Raw genomic sequence first — 18,218 nt, 5'->3', positions numbered from 1 at the left:
TTCCACCCTGTGCGTTGTCCGATACTTCTCACCACTCGTGAGAGGCGTACCGCTTCCAGGGTCTCGTTACCTCGGGTGGCGTGTGTCTCCTGCCTTAGCGAACCGGTCCCTTTTTATCCCCCTGCTGGGGTATCGCCTGTCCATCACTTCAAACAGTTCAGGGTTCAAAGGGGGAGCCGCTCCAGACAGCTCTCTCTCTCCCACGTCCCTTCATTACACATCTCCAGACGCTGCTCCATTGTTCCTTATCTCTCCTTCCCCCGAGGGCAGGTGGCAGACCAACTGCTGATGCCACTGATGCTAGCCCAGGCCAGCAAACATCTTAATTTTATGTGTATTCTCGTAACATAATGAACAAAAAAAAAGTAAGTCACCAAAATAAGGCCTGGCCATGTCTCTTGAATTCCTCCTTTATGGTCAAAGAGTTGAGCAGTAATTCACTATCTAGGCCCAAGCCATCAAGGTAAGAGTTCAAAGGAGGGAAGTTCTGCAATGGGTGGTAGGAAAGGCAGGGGAAGGTAACAGGCATATGAAAGTGAGTAAATGTGGAATGGGTTTGATCAATATGTGAGTGAGATCCAGTGGTCAGGCCTATCTTTAGTCCTGACTCCCTTGTATGCCATTTGCTTCAGTACCCTGCTCTACCATTGCACCTCACCCTGTTCCTTTGCTGCATCCACTCATCCTGTATCTGCTGCCTTGCCTTTGGCTAAGGTGCTGCGGTATGCAACTTAGATATCTTAGCTGGAGACACTGCTTTCAAAGGAGAATGATATAGAACTGAGCAGCATAAAATTTCACTCTAATTTAAAGATGAATAGCATAAAATGTAGATGACAGAATAGGCCATTTAAAATCAATGGCCCATGCTAGTTCTGTTCTGTCTGTATTCACTGAAAAAATACAGTGAAACTGAAAGAACTTCCAGTTATTCTCTAATAATTAGCTGCCTGATTATTTGGAAGTCCTAATGGTTCAATATGTCTCATTCAGAGATGTTTCGAGCACTTCTTTTTAAACTTACTGATTTCACAAAAAAAATTATGATGTTACTATCTTGATGCAGTGTTAATGGGAACAATCTGCACAATATCCCAGTTCCACGTAAGTGGACCTCTGAGTGCACCAGATTAACAGAAGGGTTAATGTGCTGACTTTGGAAAAGCACACACGAAATGCTGGAGGAATTCAGCAGGCCAGGCAGCATCTGTGGAAAAGAGTACATTCGACATTTCAGACCGAGACCTTTCGGCAGGACTGGAGAGAAAAAGGTGAGTAGATTTGAAAGGTCGGGGGAGGGGAGAAAGGAACGCAAGGCGATAGGTGAAACTCAGAGGGGGAAGGATGAAACAAAGAGCTAGGAAGTTGACAGTTTCACCTATCACCTGGCATTTCTCTCACCCCTTCCCCCACCTTTTTAAATCTACTCCTCAGCTTTTTTTCTCCGGTCCTGCCATAGGGTTACGGCCCGAAACGTTGACTGTACTCTTTTCCATAGATACTGTCTGGCTCGCTGAGTTCCTTCAGCATTTTGTTTGTGTTTCTCAGATTTCCAGCATCTGCAGATTTTCTCTTGTTTGTACTCTGGCTCCATGCACTCAATGTTACAGCAACTTTTCCAAAGTAAGATTTTTGTAGACCAGTTTTTTATCAATTTTTTGCCTATGTCTGTGCAATAAATATATTTCAAAATTCAGTCATTTTCATCATGACTAACACTTCTAAGATTATGTGATATCACAAGTTAGTGTTGCACTGTATGTTCCAACAAGTCTCGCAATTCCTTCCAAGCTGTTGGTCCTTCCTTGTTGTTAAGCGATGAAATGCCATGACGAGTCGTACAGGTACATGAATGCGAAGGTAGTCAAAGACATAAGAGCAAGGAATATTTAGTTCGGTTTGTGCAGTTAGATGAAGAATGATCAGAGGAAGGCTGCCTAAGTGTAATTGTGAGACTGCACAGTTGAGCCAACCAAACACACTATGCTGTGCAGATTTCACCCCCATACCATGAAAATGTGAATTACTGCTTTCTCCTGTCTTTCACTGATATTGCAAGCACGGAATAAAATCCCTTAATGCCTCGTTCAAAGTTGCCGTCTCTTCCCTCATGTGTAATGCTTTGCCTGCTTTGTTCTCTCACTGATTTTGTTGTCTTCTGCTGTTCCGTTTAGGGAAGAAAGGGTGACCGAGGCCTGCCAGGTTTACAGGGAATCACTGGAGACCCCGTGAGTACTAATCTCCTGAGTTTTATATTAATTCCAGAGTATGGCCTTGCTGTTACTTCTAAAGTGTGTTAATACTTCTAGGGTGTGGTTATGTGTCACAGTGACGCACTAACAGATGACTGAACCCACGTGTGGAGGAACAACAGACTTCCATATAGAGATAAAAACAAGAGTTTACTCAGAAGAGTGCCAATAGAACATTGGTGGCTGGACTGTTCGACGCTGTGAGCCGTATCAGTCTTGAAACACAAGGACCCCGTGATAAGCACAAATTGGGAGTACCTTTTAAATAATCACCGTACCCTGAAAACCCATGCCAGTCAAAATAAACTTGACAAGATTAAGCAGAATTCAAAAAGGCTTGACAATTCTAGATAAGACAACAATTAACAAATACAGGTGCACAGGCCTGCAGGGCTCATGACAGCTGGATTTAAATCTGCTTAATATGGTTTGATTTATAGCATGAACTACGATTTATAACAAGAGAGCTTTTGTTTTACTGATAGCTATGGAGCTACTTACTTAGGGTCAACTTCGGCTTATTGGTAATATTGTAGCATTGAATTAAAAAAATATATCCAGAAGTATGCACATACATTCTGTCTTGAAGTTCAGTGTGATGAGGGAGTGTTATCAGATCTTGCATCTTTTGGAGGGAAAATTCAATTGACACCACATCAACGATGATACATATGTTGCTATTTGAAGATGCTATGGGGTTCTTTACCATAATGGAGAATTTATTGACCACCGTATCATCATTGAGAATTATGAGTGGCACTTCCAGATTCAATGATTAAATACAGTGAACATAGCTTGAAAGCAGACCCTTCAGCCCAACTCACTCATGCCAAATATGGTACTCATCAAAGTGGTCCAATTTTCCCATTTTGGGCCCCAATCCCTCTTAACCCCTCATATCCCTGCATTTAATCTCTTAATTAGCTGTGCATTTTGTAAATGAACTACTAAAGTGCCAACTTAGGGCATTCACAAACTGTTGCTTTATTTTATGTGCAAGAAATTGAACAAAGAAATTAATGTCTTTCATGGAAGGTCCTTGTTGGGATTATACTGATATTTGGGCCTGAGGATGAAAAGTCTTCCTGGTTAGGCTTCAATTAGAATTAACAATCTGACTCTGGGGGTTTGGAGGAAAGATGATCTGGATGGAAAACTATCACTTTTGTCACAAAGGTGACCTCTGAAGTTGGGGCAGACATGTTGCTGGAGTGAGTAGGGAAACTGTGATGCAGGGATATTCGTGTTTGATGTTGATATTTCAAGAATACATCAAGCAGCTCTGCTTATCACAGTAAGCCTGCGCAGAATAGAAAAACAAGCATTTGGTTGCAACTTTAGTATTATTTTGCCACAATAGTTGTGACATAACTTTGTAATTTTTTTATTTTACAAAATGACAGTGAATTGATCCCAAGCTGTTCTCTCTTTTTAATCTATCAAGCAAAAAAAAAATCACAATTATCATCTGAGGAAAACTTCTAGTTTAAACAAATTACATAAACTTGTGGAAGTTACAAATGTAAAGGAAGGCTCATCATCTCCAAAGGAAATGCTGCCATCTCATGGTCAAGAATTGCAAACTAAGCTGTTCCCACAGAAATAATTCAGAGCATATTCAGAGTCAAACAGCACAGAAACAGGTCCTTGCACCTACCCTGTCTGTGCAACCTTTATACTAATCCCATTATTTCTGGTTCGCATGCAGTGTGTGTACCCTCTTCACATTATCCGGTCCAATCCTATCACACTGCTCTTCCTGATTCACTCTGCGCCCCATTACTTTCATGCATTCATTGGTTAGTTGCAAATTCACACAGTCCATCTCTCCTGCTGGCCTACCAGATCATGCCTGAGCTCACTCCCTCCCCCTGCCTGAGCTCGGTCCTGCCTCTGCATTTTCAAGTGTGCTTGTATTCCTCCCTGCCATTGCCCTGTCGGGGCTACACCCAGTTTATCACGTCCATTCTGGATCATCCTGCTATCTCTGCGCTTCCCCCTGCTTCCCTCTACTTCTCTCCCTTTGCAGTTCGCACTGCCTTCAAACTAAGCTAATTCATGCTTCACCCTACCTGGTGTACAGCTCATTGCCCTGCACCTCTCCTTATTTCACAGTCTACTTCCAAACACACGGCTATGCTGCTTTAGTATGTGGCCCATTCCTTTGTGAACTGCTCCTTCGCTCAGCCCAGCTCACTGTCTACTATCCTCCAGGCCATCACCCTTTGTCATCAATTCTTACCTCTTTATAATTGGCTGTGGTAAAAATTGGGATAGTGGTCAAGATCCATCTCCATTCTATCGTAGACCTTTGTGGCATTCTCCACTAGTTATCTCCCTTCAAGTGTGTAGACTTGAGTATTTGAGTGAGTGCTGGAGGTTACTGAACACAGGAATTGAGGCCCGTAGTCCTTCCTTACAAAATTGTCATAGCTCCAATAAATCTTATCTCAAAATGGATTTCAAACCCTTGCAATGGCTCTTCCGAATAATTATTCATTCTATTTTGATTTCTCACATTTTGTTTTCACTCCTAAACATAATATGTTGATTGTCAAATGGCCTGATAGGCCTGTGCCAATTTCACGCTGTGACATTGATCTGGGTGATATAGTAACTTAAATATTTGTACAATATTTTAGCCTTTCAACCTATCACAGCCAAGCTTAAATGTCTTACTATGTAACAGACCCACATGAATATCCCTTCTTGGCACTGTCAGTGACCAGGAATGAATTTACCTTCACAAAACCGGGACACTGAGGCTGATTATGATGTTCCTCCTGCCGTCCTGGGTGTGGTCAGCTGTCCATGGATTTGGCCAGTAACACTAATAGCTTGAGGACTCAACTATTCACCAAGTTAATTCTGTGAGTTATTGGGGAAATGAGAAATGAAACATTTACTCTGTATCTTTTATTTAGGGTATTAAAGGAGAAGCTGGTAGTCCAGGAGCACCAGGACATCCTGGAGAACAGGTAAGGATTGTAGAGATCATTATCCAACCAAGAGAAGTATTATCATAGTAGAGAAAAAGTCAACATTAACTATCATTAAAAAATATTGTTTATTCTTATCAAACTGAAAAATATACAGGCTTAGGGTTATTTGAAAGCAGCAATACTAAATGTAGGCCATTAAATCAATGTCAATAGTTAAACTTGCACTTGAGTTCTTATTTATTTACAATATTTTATGAATTAAATTTGGCTCGAGGGGTTGAGAATGACTCAGTGATAGGCTGAAGATGGGACAGTTGTTATGCAAATTTGTTGTAGTTTGTAGTGAGACTGTGAGAAATGACAGGCAGATGATAGGGCAATGTTACAGTCACTGGGACAAGTTGAAGGGTAACATGGAGACAAAATCATAAAGAGCCATGAATACCAGACTGAAGATGTTATACCTGAATGCACACCATATACAGAATAAGGTAGATGATCTTGTATTGCAGTTAGAGTTTGGCAGGCATGACATTGTGGGCATCACTAAGCCATGGGTGAAAGAAGCAGGATGTGGGGTACAAGTTGCAAGAGGAGATAGAAAAGGCATGTGAAAAAGAGAATGTTACAATAGTCATGGGGGATTTCAATATGCAGGAAGACTGGGAAAATCAGGTTGGCGCTGGATCCATAGAGAGGGATTTTGAAGAATGTATCGAGATGGCTTTTTAGAACAGCTTGTGGGTTTAGCTGACTACGAAAAAGGCAAAGGCATTGTGTAATGAACCAGATTTGATTAGTGAGCTTAAAGGAAGGGAACTTTTAGGAGGCAGTGATCATAACCTAATAGAATTCACCCTGCAGTTTGAGAGGAAGAAGCTAAATTCAGATGTATCACTATTACAGTGGATTAAAGGGAATTACAGAGACATAGAACAAGAGATGGCCAGAGTTGATTGGAAGAGGACACCAGCAGGGATGACAGCAGAACAGCAATGGGTGGAACTTCTGGGAGAAATTCAGAAGATAGTTTCAAGAAGAAGTGATCTAAAGGGAGGATGAAGCAACCGTGACTGACAAGGGGAGTCAAAAACAGCATAAAAGCAGAAGTGGTCAAATAATAAGGCAATAATTACAGAACTGGGAACCTTTTTGAAAACCAACAGAAAGCAACTAAAAAACAATTAGGAGAGAAAAGATGAAACATCAAAGTAAAGAGCCAATAATACAAAAGAGGATACAAAAAATATTTTTTGCAGAAATAAAAAGAGTAAAAGAAAGGCATGAGTGGATCTAGGACCACTGGAAAATGATGCTGGAATAATAGGAAGAAAGAAATGGTGGAAGGACTTAAGAAGTATTTTGTGCCAGTTTTCACTGTGGGAGACACAAGTAGTATGCCAGAAATTCAAGAGTGTCCAGGGACAGAAGTAAGGGCTGTTGCTATTACTAGGGAGAAGGTCCTTGTAAAGCTGAAAGACCTGAACATAGATAAATTACCTGGACTAGAGTACTCTCCAGGGTTCTGAACAAGGTAGCTGAAGAGATTGTGGAGGTGTTTTGATCTTTCAAGAATCACTTGAGGGAAACCGAAGAAAGGAAATTATAGGCCACTTAGCCTGACTTCAGTGATTGGGAAGATATTGGAATCCATTTCGGAATACTAGAAGGTACATGATAAAATAGGCCAAAGCCAGCATAGTTTCCTTAAGGCTAGTCTGTTGGAATTACTTGAGGAAATAAAAGAGACGATAGACAAAAGAAAGTCTATGGAGGTTGCTTACTTTAATTTTCATAAAGTCTTTGACAAGCGGCCACACACGAGGCCCATGGTATTACAGGAAATATACTAGCAAATGAAAATGCAATGTTAGCATTAATTTCAAGAGGACTAGAATATAAAACTAAGGATTTAATGTTGAGGCTTTATTAGGCATGGGTCAGACTGCACTGAATATTGTGAGCAGTTTTGGGCCCCTTATCTAAGAAAGAATATCTTGAACTAGAGAAGATCTAGAGGAGGTTCATAAGAATGATTCCAGAAACGAAAGGGTTAATGAATGAGGCATGTTTGGTGGCTTTGGGCCTGTACTCACTGGATTTAGAAGAATAAAGGAGGTTTTCTTTGAAACATATTGAAAGGCCAAGATAGAGTGGATGTGGAAAGGTAGTGGGGGAGTCTAGGACTGTAGGACACAGCCTCAGAATAGAGGGATGTCCGTTTAGAACAGAGGAGAGGTGGAATTTCTTTCGCCAGTGAGTGCTGAGCCTGTGGAATTTATTGACACAGACAGCTGTGGAGGCCAAGCCATTGAGTATATTTAAAGCAGAGGTTGATAGTTTCTTCATTAATGAGGATTTCAAAGGTTATGTGGGGAAGGCAGGAGAATAGGGTTGAGAGGGGTAATAAATCAACCGTGATGGAATGGCCTAATTCTGCTCCTATGTCTTGGGGTGTAAATTAAAATATGAGTAAACCAGTAATGTGACAGAGAGGAGAATCTAGGCATCTGAAACTAAAACAAGTAGGGTAAACCAACTATCTTTTCAATCCATCCAGTCAAAGAATTGTGAAATGAACTATACAGGAATTGGAACAGAAGTGTGCAAATTGGAAATAGTTATTAAAAGCCAAAATTTGGAACTGAAATAATGAGAGAAAGGTTTGCTCAATTGAGACCTATAAAAGGGCAGAAAGAATAAGTAAAGCAACTTTTTAAAAAATAAAAGCAAAATCATCTCTTTTCTTAAAAATTGAAACTCTATACAGTATACTCCCAAACATTTGGCATCCATGGGGGATGGGATTGTGGTTGCAGGAATATGTGTTCACATGCGAATGACTGAAATCAGTACATCACCAGAACAGGCCTTTCCAACCTGATACTCAAAACAAAATTACTGTACATCACACAGTGAAAGTGTGAATGAAGAAGTTGAAGTTGCCCTTAGGTGACCGCTGATTTCCTTGAGGAAAACCAATTGTACAAAGCACAATCAAGACTGTTAACCTAACTTTACCTCTGGTGTTTTCAAAACTTTGATCACTAAATCCAGGAAGAAATCTTTAAGCTTTGTTATCAAGCCATGTTAAATTCTATCATGAGAACAGTGTGATTTTCTCCTTTTCTCAGTCTCTTGCATATTTCCATTTTACATTTGAATATTAGAGTATTGTGTGCCAAGGGAATTCTTCTCCATCAAAGAGCAGAGATGGGAGAAAAACACTTGTAAACACACAAGATGGACAGAGAGCAGGCTTCTGTGACATAGGCTAATGGACACTGTGCATAAACAAAATTGGAAATTGGCATGTCAAATTCAAATTCACATTTTTGAAACAACTTTATGAAATAGTCTAATAATTTTAGAAGTTTTGGCATGAGAATTATGAATAGATAAACACCAAATAAAGAAGTTTAATTTTTTTAAATGCCAATTGTTAAAGAGTTTCTTCATTTACATTAATGAGTTTGGTTTGCACAGATATGACTACCTCATACTATTCAGAGCATTTCAATTGGGCAAGAAGATAACATTTTTGCAAAATTAATTGTGGAGTAGTATAACTCACCCAACATCTTCTGCATGTTTAGCCATAGATCATCTTTCTCTGGTGAATTTTACTATGCAAAATAACAAAATACTTCATTGGTCCCACAATTAGTTTTGCCAGCAAGTTATTTTCTAAATTGAATCTCTGAGAATGGGGCTTCCTCTTTTATTGTACAAAACCTTCACCGTACGTGCAAGCTAACTCTTGAAGTGAAGAGGCATGTTTTGTGCAATTTTTAAAAGGATAATGGAGAAGTAACAGAACATTTTATATCTTTAAGTTTTATTTTCATTAACTTCACTGTTTTATTGCTTAATTCTGTACATGCCTGGGGCTACTTTCAGCCTTAGTTTTTCACAGCTAATATTTATGCTGTATAGATTTGAACAAATAAGGTATGGTTTTAAGTTACTATACTGGGAAAAGGAAGGAAATATATGGATTTTCTCAAAGGCATGAATTTTCACATTCATTGGTTAATGTAGAAAATGTTAGGAGGTACGTCTTGTGTCAGGAGCTCCACCTCCCTTTTGGTGAAGTTCAGCCACAGATGTACTGACGCTGTTTATTCATTTGATGATGTCATGAATTTGAAGCTATATAATTAACTATCTCAATGTGTTAGGGGCTACCAGGTGAAATTGGATTTCCAGGAAAACCAGGATCAAAAGGAAAACCGGTAAGCAATCTGCAAGCACAAAGAAGAGAGGAGGAAGGGTGTAAAACCTTGCTGTGTCATGTTAATAACACATTATTGATTTGCATAGAGGAAATGACTTCAATGATATAATTAGCCAAGATATTAAGCTGATTATTTTTGTGAGTTAATTCCAATAAAATACCAGAGACATTTCATTCTGTTGTATTAACACAATCATTGCTGGTGTCTTGTGCACAGAGGGTCAGCAAAGAGACTGCTGGCATGCAGGCACACATACACATAGCAAAAATCATTAAGCATTTACGAACGCATGTGCAAGTGAATCAGTTTATGCTTAAGGTGCCTAGTGAAAACTTAAAATTTCTGTGCACATTGCTGCTTATTCTAATTTGCAGAGCTTGTTCTCATAGGACGATGGAAGATTTCAGTGCAGAAGAAGCCCCATCATATCTATGTCACCCAGAAATAGTGTAGGGTAAAGTAATTGGGAGAAATGTACATAATTCACAACCACCAACATTGAGTTGGAGTTTTGCTTTAAGAGGCTGGTGTGATGTGATGACATTACCATATAAAAGGTTTTTAGTGCACTTTTGTTGTGTAGGTTTCGGAGTTCAATAAAATGTTGCTGTAGGTTTCATTTGTCATAAAACACCTCATTTTGTTTTATTTGTGGAAACCTATAATAGATCTGTTAGTTTCCTTCCACTTCTCCTCTTTTGATCCACTGCATTGCAGCAGTTTACTCTCTCGTCAAATACTTATTTCATCTTCAATTATTTATGAAGAGGCAAGGGTGGGTAAAGTAGAATAATGATATTTGTCCATGTGAATTTGTCGGAAACTTTGTGCTCGGTTTACACAATGGTGAATGGCCCTAGAAAGTGTAATGTTTGTTTAGAGTTGCTTTCAAAAATGCGTCAGCCATAAGCGATTAGACAACAGGCCTGGCTCTACTCACTGACAGAAAACACAAAACCCTTGAAAAAGAAAACTCATCAGGGGATCCAGAAGTAAAGGAAAATCTTATTTTGATTCCATTGCACCTCTGCCATTGGAAATGTATACTTCTACACTGCAGTTCCAAGCAGCTCAGAATATGGAATTGGCAAATCTAAAACATTGTTAAATTGGCACCTTCTAAACAAAACTATTAGCTTGCTTCAAAGAAAATATTTTAAATGCTGTTACCCTGAGATTAATAAGGACAATCTTGCTAAGTGAAGATAATGTAAATGGAATAACAACTTTTGCAAGTTATTTGGCTGTGCTTGCTGTATCCATTTTGTTTATATAATCCCATATTAGTCATGTTTTGATGCATTTCTAATTGATATATTTTCAGGGTCCACCTGGAATAGATGGGAAAAGTGGTTTACCTGGGCCTCCAGGAGTTAAGGCAAGTAATTACTGATTTAGTCCCTTCTGGAAATGAAATATAAATGAGCAAATTTCTTTGACAAATTAAATTGGCCAATCAAATTGGGGCATTCATTCCAAACAATGCTGAAATATTCATTTTGATTTCCCTTTTCAATAACTCAGGGGCAAGAGGGAGAGCCAGGCCAAGATGGTTTACCAGGGAGGCCTGGTGAAAAGGTAAGGGGGAAGATGAGTTATTGAGAGTTATTAGTTATTGTAAATAATGAGGCAGATAATTATCAGTGTGGCAGAAGAGTTGTTGACTTAGGTTTTACTTATCTTTAATAGGGAGAAGCGGGAAGTCCAGGCCTTACTGGACAAAAGGTAAGGGAGGACTTTTGAAACATGTGCTTTCCTGAAAGGGTTGGTTCACATTCTTCTTACTCAATAAATTCATTCTTCATTTTGGATTCCAAAAATTTCAAATTGCTGACAGGTTGTTGTTTCTCCAGAATCCCAGCAGATTATGGTGTCTCCTTAATCACTTCCCAATGACAGACTGATCAATTCCCATGGGCATGTGTCAGCCAGAGATTTGACATCTTTACTTTACAAGATCCAAGGCACAGGGTCCCAAACACTTTTTTTTTGGTAATCCCACTTCAAAGAGATTTGCATTTTCCTGTCAAATCTCCTCTGCTGCCCACCTTCCAAAGTAAATGAAACAGAGTTGTAGACACAGCTCAACACTCGCAGAAATTAGTCTTCCCTATCTGGATATTGTCTATACTTCTTACAGTCAGCATAATCAAAGACCCCACCCACCCTGGGCGTTCTCTCTTCTTCCCTCTCCCCACCCCCACCCCTGTCAGGCAGAAAATATAAAAGCCTGAAAGCATGTACCACAGGTTCAAGACCAGCATCTATCCTAATGTTATCAGATTCTTCAATAACCCCTTGTATGCTAAGAAGGACCTGTGGCCCCAAAATCTACCTCATTACAATCTTGCATGTTATTGCTTACCTGTACTGTACCTTTTACATTTTATTACACTTACACTTTTATTAATACCACCTCACTACTTTTTTATTTCTTTTACTTGCACTGCTTATTTAATATATGTCATTGCGGCCAGCAGGTTCTATTCAAAAGGTTGAAAGGAACATCTAAACAAGCCTGATGCATTTTGGAAACAATTCCTGCGGACTGAAGTTAAAATAGAGCTTAGATGAGGCTTTTCATTCCAGGACGAGGGAGATGTCCTCCTTTTTTAAAGAAAGGGGCTTCCCTTCCTCCACCATCAACTCTGCTCTCGAACGCATCTCCCCCATTTCACGCGCATCTGCTCTCACTCCATCCTCCCGCCACCCCACTAGGAATAAGGTTCCCTTGGTCCTCACCTATCACTCCACCAGCCTCCGGGTCCAACATATTATTCTCCGTAACTTCCGCCACCTCCAATGGGATCTCACCACTAAGCACGTCTTTCCCTTCCCCCGCTCTGCTTTCCGCAGGGATCGCTCCCTACTCGACTCCCTTGTCCATTCGTCCCCCCCATCCCTCCCCACTGATCTCCCTCCTGACACTTACCCTTGTAAGCGGAACAAGTGCTACACATGCCCTTACACTTCCTCCCTTACCACCATTCAGGGCCCCAGACAGTCCTTCCAGGTGAGGCGACATTTCACCTGTGAGTCAGCTGGGGTGATATACTGCGTCCAGTGCTCCCGACATGGCCTTCTATATATTGGCGAGACCCGACGCAGACTGGGAGATCGTTTTGCTGAACACCTACGCTCTGTCCGCCAGGATCTCCCAGTGGCCACACATTTTAATTCCACATCCCATTCCCATTCTGACATGTCTATCCACGGCCTCCTCTACTGTAAAGATGAAACCACACTCAGGTTGGAGGAACAACACCTTATATTCCGTCTGGGTAGCCTCTAACCTGATGGCGTGAACATTGACTTCTCAAACTTCTGCTAATGCCCCACCTCCCCCTCGTACCCCATCCGTTATTTATATACACACATCCTTTCTCTCACTCTCCTTTTTCTCCATCTGTCCCTCTGACTATACCCCTTGTCCATCCTCTGGACTCTCCCCCCCCCCCCCTTTTCCTCCTCCCTGGGCCTCCTGTCCCATAATCCTCTCATACCCCTTTTGCCAATCACCTGTCCAGCTCTTGGCTCCATCCCTCCCCCTCCTCTCTTCTCCTATCATTTTTGATCTCCCCCTCCCCCTCTCACTTTTAAATCTCTTACTAGCTCTTTCTTCAGTTAGTCCTGACGAGGGGTCTCGGCCTGAAACATCGACTGTACCTCTTCCTAGAGATGCTGTCTGGCCTGCTGCGTTCACCAGCAACTTTGATGTGCGTTGCTTAAAATCGAACTTTTTGGCCGCAATGAGCAAAGGTATGCTTGGAGAAAAAAGGGTGCAGAATTTCATGAAACGAACCCCTCTCCAACTGGTAAGCACTGGGGTGGATCGATCATGCTTTGGGCTTGTGTTGCAGCCAGTTGCATGGGGAACATTTACTGGTAGAGGGAAGAATGAATTCAATTAAATACCAGCAAATTTTGGAAGCAGACATCACACCGTCTGTAAAAAAAAAGCCAAAGATGAAAAGAGGATGGCTTCTACAACAGGATAATGATCCTAAACACACCTCAAAATCCACAATGGACTACTTCAAGAGGCACAAGCTGAAGGTTTTGCCGTGGCCGTCACAGTCCCTGACCTAAATATCATCAAGAATCTGTGGATAGACCTCAAAAGAGCTGTGCATGCAAGACGGCCCAAGAATTTCACAGAATTAGAAGCCTTTTGCAAGGAAAAATGGGCGAAAATCCCCCAAACAAGAATTGAAAGACTGTTAGCTGGCTACAGAAAGTGTTTACAAGCTGTGATGCTTGCTAAAGGGGGTGTTACTAAGTACTGACCATGCAGGGTGCCCAAACTTTTGCTTCAGGCCCTTTTCCTTTTTTGTTATTTTGAAACTGTAAAAGATGGAAATAAAAAAAAGTTTTCTTGCTTAAAATATTAAAGAAATGTGTCATGTTTAACTTTATGCCTTTTGGAAATCAGTTCATCTTTTACTCGCTTAGCTATTCACAGTAACAAAAAATTTGACCAGGGTGCCCAAAGTTTTGCATGCCACTGTATATACTGTATACTTTAATTCAGTTTTTTCTCTATTGTTATTATTGCATTGTACCGCTGCTGCAAAGTTAACAAATTTCACGAAATATGCCGGTGTTATTAAATCTGATTCTGACTCTGATTTATTCCATATTGTTATTGCTTTACCTTTTTCTGCTTTAATGCATTGTGTAATGATTTGATTTTTCTGAACAGTATGCAAGACAATCTTGATAGATGTGACAATAATAAACCAATATCAAAGCTCTTTGTTTACTCTCTGTCCTGCGTCACATAGGGACAATTCTCATGACTAATGATCTCCAAGTGAACAGGCTGCTTTGGGTCAGTGGCTGTGCACAACTGTGTGTCCATAGTGGTGTGTGAACAATCTCACCAGGACATCTCATACCCTGAGGGAATAATGTGTTTGTGTTATTGTAACAATTAATTGGTTATAATAACATTTAAGCAACCTATGAAGGAATTGCATATAATTTTGACTGAGTAAATCTCCCCAGTGCTGTTACTGTACTTCCCCTTTCCCACACAACACCCTATCAATTCAACACATCCAAATATCTGTTAAAGGAAAATAGAAAGGTATGGTACAGGGACAAGCCCTTTGGTCCAGGATGTTTGTGCTGACCATGCCAATTTTAACTAATCCCATCTGGCTGCAGATGGTCCTCATCCCTCCATCCTCTTTCTGTTCATGTGTCTGTTTAAATACCCTGGTAGCATGTTCCAGGCACCTATCCCATTCTGTAAAAAAAAATCTTGCCTCATAATTCCCCTTTAAACTTCTTCCTCTCACCTTAAAGTATAGCCTTTAATAGTTGACACTCTAGGATAAAGACTCTGAATATTTCCCCTACCTTGTATAATTATAAATTGCTTCTACCCCTTAGCTTACTAAACTCTAGAGTAAACAATCCTAGCTGGCCAACCTCATCCAGCTAATAGTATCTTTTGCATTAACCTGGGGACATTTGACTTGGGGAACCCTGGACACAATTATCTGTGTGTGTGTGTGTGTGTGTATAAATTCACTTTTTGCTGCTTTAAAACCCATTGTTTTTGCTGCCTCTCCCATCTGTCATTGGAGACACAAGTCATTGCAGATGCTGCAATCTGAAGCAACACACATCCGCTGGAGGATTCAATGGATACATGGTTTCAACCTAAAATGCCAACAATTCCTTCCCCTGACTACAGATACTGCTCAACCCACTGAATTCCTCCAGCAGATTGTGCTTCCATCTGTATTTGATGGTTTATCAAGCTGCACATCAATGAAATATAGTCATCTAAACTGAAATGCACAGAGTGAAACCTTGCATTAACCTGTATCCAGTCGTTTTTTTTGTTCCTAATACAAAGGTATAGTAAAAACTTTGACGTGTTAAATAACATGGCGGCATCCATAGGGAGTGCAGAAATGACACTTTCACTTTCTGTTGGATAAATAAAGGAGTGGATAAGCTTGTTATCCTGAGACAAAATATCCAACTAATGAACAATTTCTGAGAGACAGTGTTCAATGATTTTGACACAATGCAGTCCCGTTTAACTTCCAGCTTACAAAGATATGAGTATGGAATTGATTTAATCAATGCCATTACTGATGTTTCTCACGCACCGTATTTAATGACTTTTCAGGGAGAACCAGGCCTCCCAGGATCACATGGACTGCCAGGCTCAATGGGATTAAAAGGGGAAAAGGTTAGTGACTTTGTGTAACGTCTTTAAGATTAGACAGCCTGTTATGTTGAGTTATAATTACATGGTTTTGGGTTAAGTCCAGATATAGCTAGTCAGTGAGAAAAGTGAAATTATAATCCACAGACCCCTCTGCTCACCAAAGACTTTAGATCTTGTGATTCACAGGTGGCTAACTTCCCTCTCGATAATGTTACATATGTTACAACCTCATATTTTCCGATTGTGAACCCTCATTCATATCTCCGGACTTCAAAACTTTCTTAACTAGCCTTCCATCCTCCCTGTGTAAGAACGCTTGTATGATACATGAGTGGTGGACATATCACTTCCTTCTGCAAATGGACTTGGGCCTGTAAGATTCTTCAATGTTCACAGTACTTGTGCATATGACAATAAACTTGACTGAGACTTCAGCTGATCATTGTTGCCATTAACCGAGACTTTCTGGAAAAGGTATCAGTCGTATTAGACTGAACTGAGAAAAAGAAATCACCCTTACTCTTGAATTCTTTAGACATTGGAAGTTCAGTCATTGAGTGTATTCATGAATGAGAATAACTTTACTGTGGATACTGAGAATCTGAAGTTAAATGCTAAGGATACTCAATAGTCTGGACAACATTTATGATGAAAGAAGAAAACCAGAAGATTTTAAGTCCTTCTATCAGAAATCCAAACATTATAGGTTCTGGGAATATGAAATAGTGACAGAAAATGCAAGAACTACTCCAATGGTCAAGAGCATGTGTGACAAGAAAAAGAGTTAAGATTCCAGGTTGAAGATGAAAGGTCAACATTAAAGTTATTTCTCTCACCACATATATCGTCCCATACAGTGAAAATTTCTTGCCTATTTTTGTTCATTTTAATCTTCGCTGAGATCTGTGCCTAGTTCTATGTTTGTGCCCTGACTAATGAAGATCAGTGTGCTAAAAGCCTTTTTTACCACCCTGTGGTGCTGTGAAAAAAAGTCTGTTCTGCAAGAATCGTGTTTTTTCAGATGAAACAATATATTGATGGCGCTGGAGAAGTTGTAGTCTTTAATTTGTATTTTTTGGACTATTTAAATATCATGTTTTGTTTACACAGGGAGAACAAGGAGATCGAGGTGCAATTGGTCCAAAAGCAGAGAAGGGTGAAAAGGTGGGAAATATTTTATTAAAATAGTAATGTATTTTCAATAAAATATTGGTCCATATTTACATGTGATTTCTTCATCTCCTGCTCTAGGGATCTATTGGACCCCCTGGTTCTCCAGGCTTACCAGGGACGGTGAGTAAGATCCAGTCCATAATTTGTTGACACATAGTACTCTGCACATATCTATAGCTAGGGTGCCTAAGACTTTTGCACAGTATTTTAGTAATTTTATGTATTAAACTGTATTGTTGTCACAAGAAAAAGCAAATTTCATGACATGTGAGTGATGATAAACTTATAGAAGCACCAGACAGACATTCTGTAATGACTAATAAACCAATTGTTTAGAATCAAATGACATCATCCTTTGCTTCCACTGGATTTACAAACTTGCTCTCTGCTTTATGTTGACAAATATAGTACTGTGCAAAAGTCTTAGGCATCCTAGCTATACGAGTGGTGATTGATAGTTTGTGGCCTAAGATAGAAGGAGTTGAGTTATATAGCTCTCGTTACATACACGTGCAGTTCAACTCTTTGAGTGGTTATGCAGAAAGTTTGAAGTTAATACCTCATGTCCTATCATAGGCCACAAACTTATCAATCACCCCTGCTGTGGACCACTTTCTGGAGGTCCAAGTTGCCGAATTCTACAAAGAAGGGATCCGTATGCTCCACAACCGCTGGACTAAGTGTGTTAATGTAAGAGGGACTAAATGTGCTAGGTTTTCTAAAATTGACTTCTTCTATCCAAGGCTGCGAACTTATCAATCACCCCTCGTATGTACGTGCCTAAGACTTTTGCACAATACTGTATATGTGGCAACCATTGACTCATACACTCCATTGGGTTGTACCTTGGCAGGGTATTGCACTCCAGTGATGCAAATGAAGAACAAAAATTCCAAAGTAAACGTGTCAATAGCCACCACACCCACAGACTAAAATTAGTGCAGCAGACTGAAGCAGTTTCAAGCAAGTATTTGACATTTCAGGCTAAGTTTAGTGTCTATCCTCTTTTCTTTCCAGGCACTTGATGGCTTTCCTGTACCTGGGATACCGGTAAGCTTGGAATAAATATCAGTTTTCTTTAATAACTTCAGATGGCGATACCACATAGAATTATTCACCAAGACATAGTGTAAAATAATTATACAAATGAAGCTCTCACATTTGACTTTTACAGTGCACAATTTCGATCTCAATTACTTGTACTGAGAGCAGTTTGGAACCCCAATTCCTTTAGCTTTAATGAATCTGAATTTCTAAAGCCACTTTACAGTATGTGTATACATTCGCAACAATTAACTCAATATAAATATCTTCCTAATTTTGTTCGTGAGATTATTAGGGAGCAGATGAATAGGAACATCACACTACTTCTAAATTTCCTCAAGGAAATATATTGTCATAATTGAAAAGAACTAAAACTTCC

The 18,218-nt window shown here is 40.0% G+C and overlaps 1 protein-coding gene across 1 annotated transcript in view; it reads left to right on the top strand.

The window, feature by feature from the left end:
* The window catches only part of col22a1 (collagen, type XXII, alpha 1), a 328,136-nt gene that overhangs the window by 219,722 nt on the left and 90,196 nt on the right, over window positions 1-18,218 (top strand). The window contains exons 23-32 of the mRNA XM_063048837.1: window positions 2,175-2,228; window positions 5,177-5,230; window positions 9,376-9,429; window positions 10,757-10,810; window positions 10,957-11,010; window positions 11,122-11,157; window positions 15,581-15,643; window positions 16,733-16,786; window positions 16,874-16,915; window positions 17,813-17,845. Coding sequence (XP_062904907.1) covers window positions 2,175-2,228; window positions 5,177-5,230; window positions 9,376-9,429; window positions 10,757-10,810; window positions 10,957-11,010; window positions 11,122-11,157; window positions 15,581-15,643; window positions 16,733-16,786; window positions 16,874-16,915; window positions 17,813-17,845 — 498 coding nt within the window. The remainder of the gene's footprint in view (window positions 1-2,174; window positions 2,229-5,176; window positions 5,231-9,375; window positions 9,430-10,756; window positions 10,811-10,956; window positions 11,011-11,121; window positions 11,158-15,580; window positions 15,644-16,732; window positions 16,787-16,873; window positions 16,916-17,812; window positions 17,846-18,218) is intronic.

The sequence above is a fragment of the Mobula hypostoma genome, chromosome 1, assembly GCF_963921235.1.
Source record: "Mobula hypostoma chromosome 1, sMobHyp1.1, whole genome shotgun sequence".
Taxonomy (NCBI): Eukaryota; Metazoa; Chordata; class Chondrichthyes; order Myliobatiformes; family Myliobatidae; genus Mobula; species Mobula hypostoma.
Note: the sequence above shows the minus strand (reverse complement) of the source record. Positions and strands in the feature narration are given on the sequence as shown.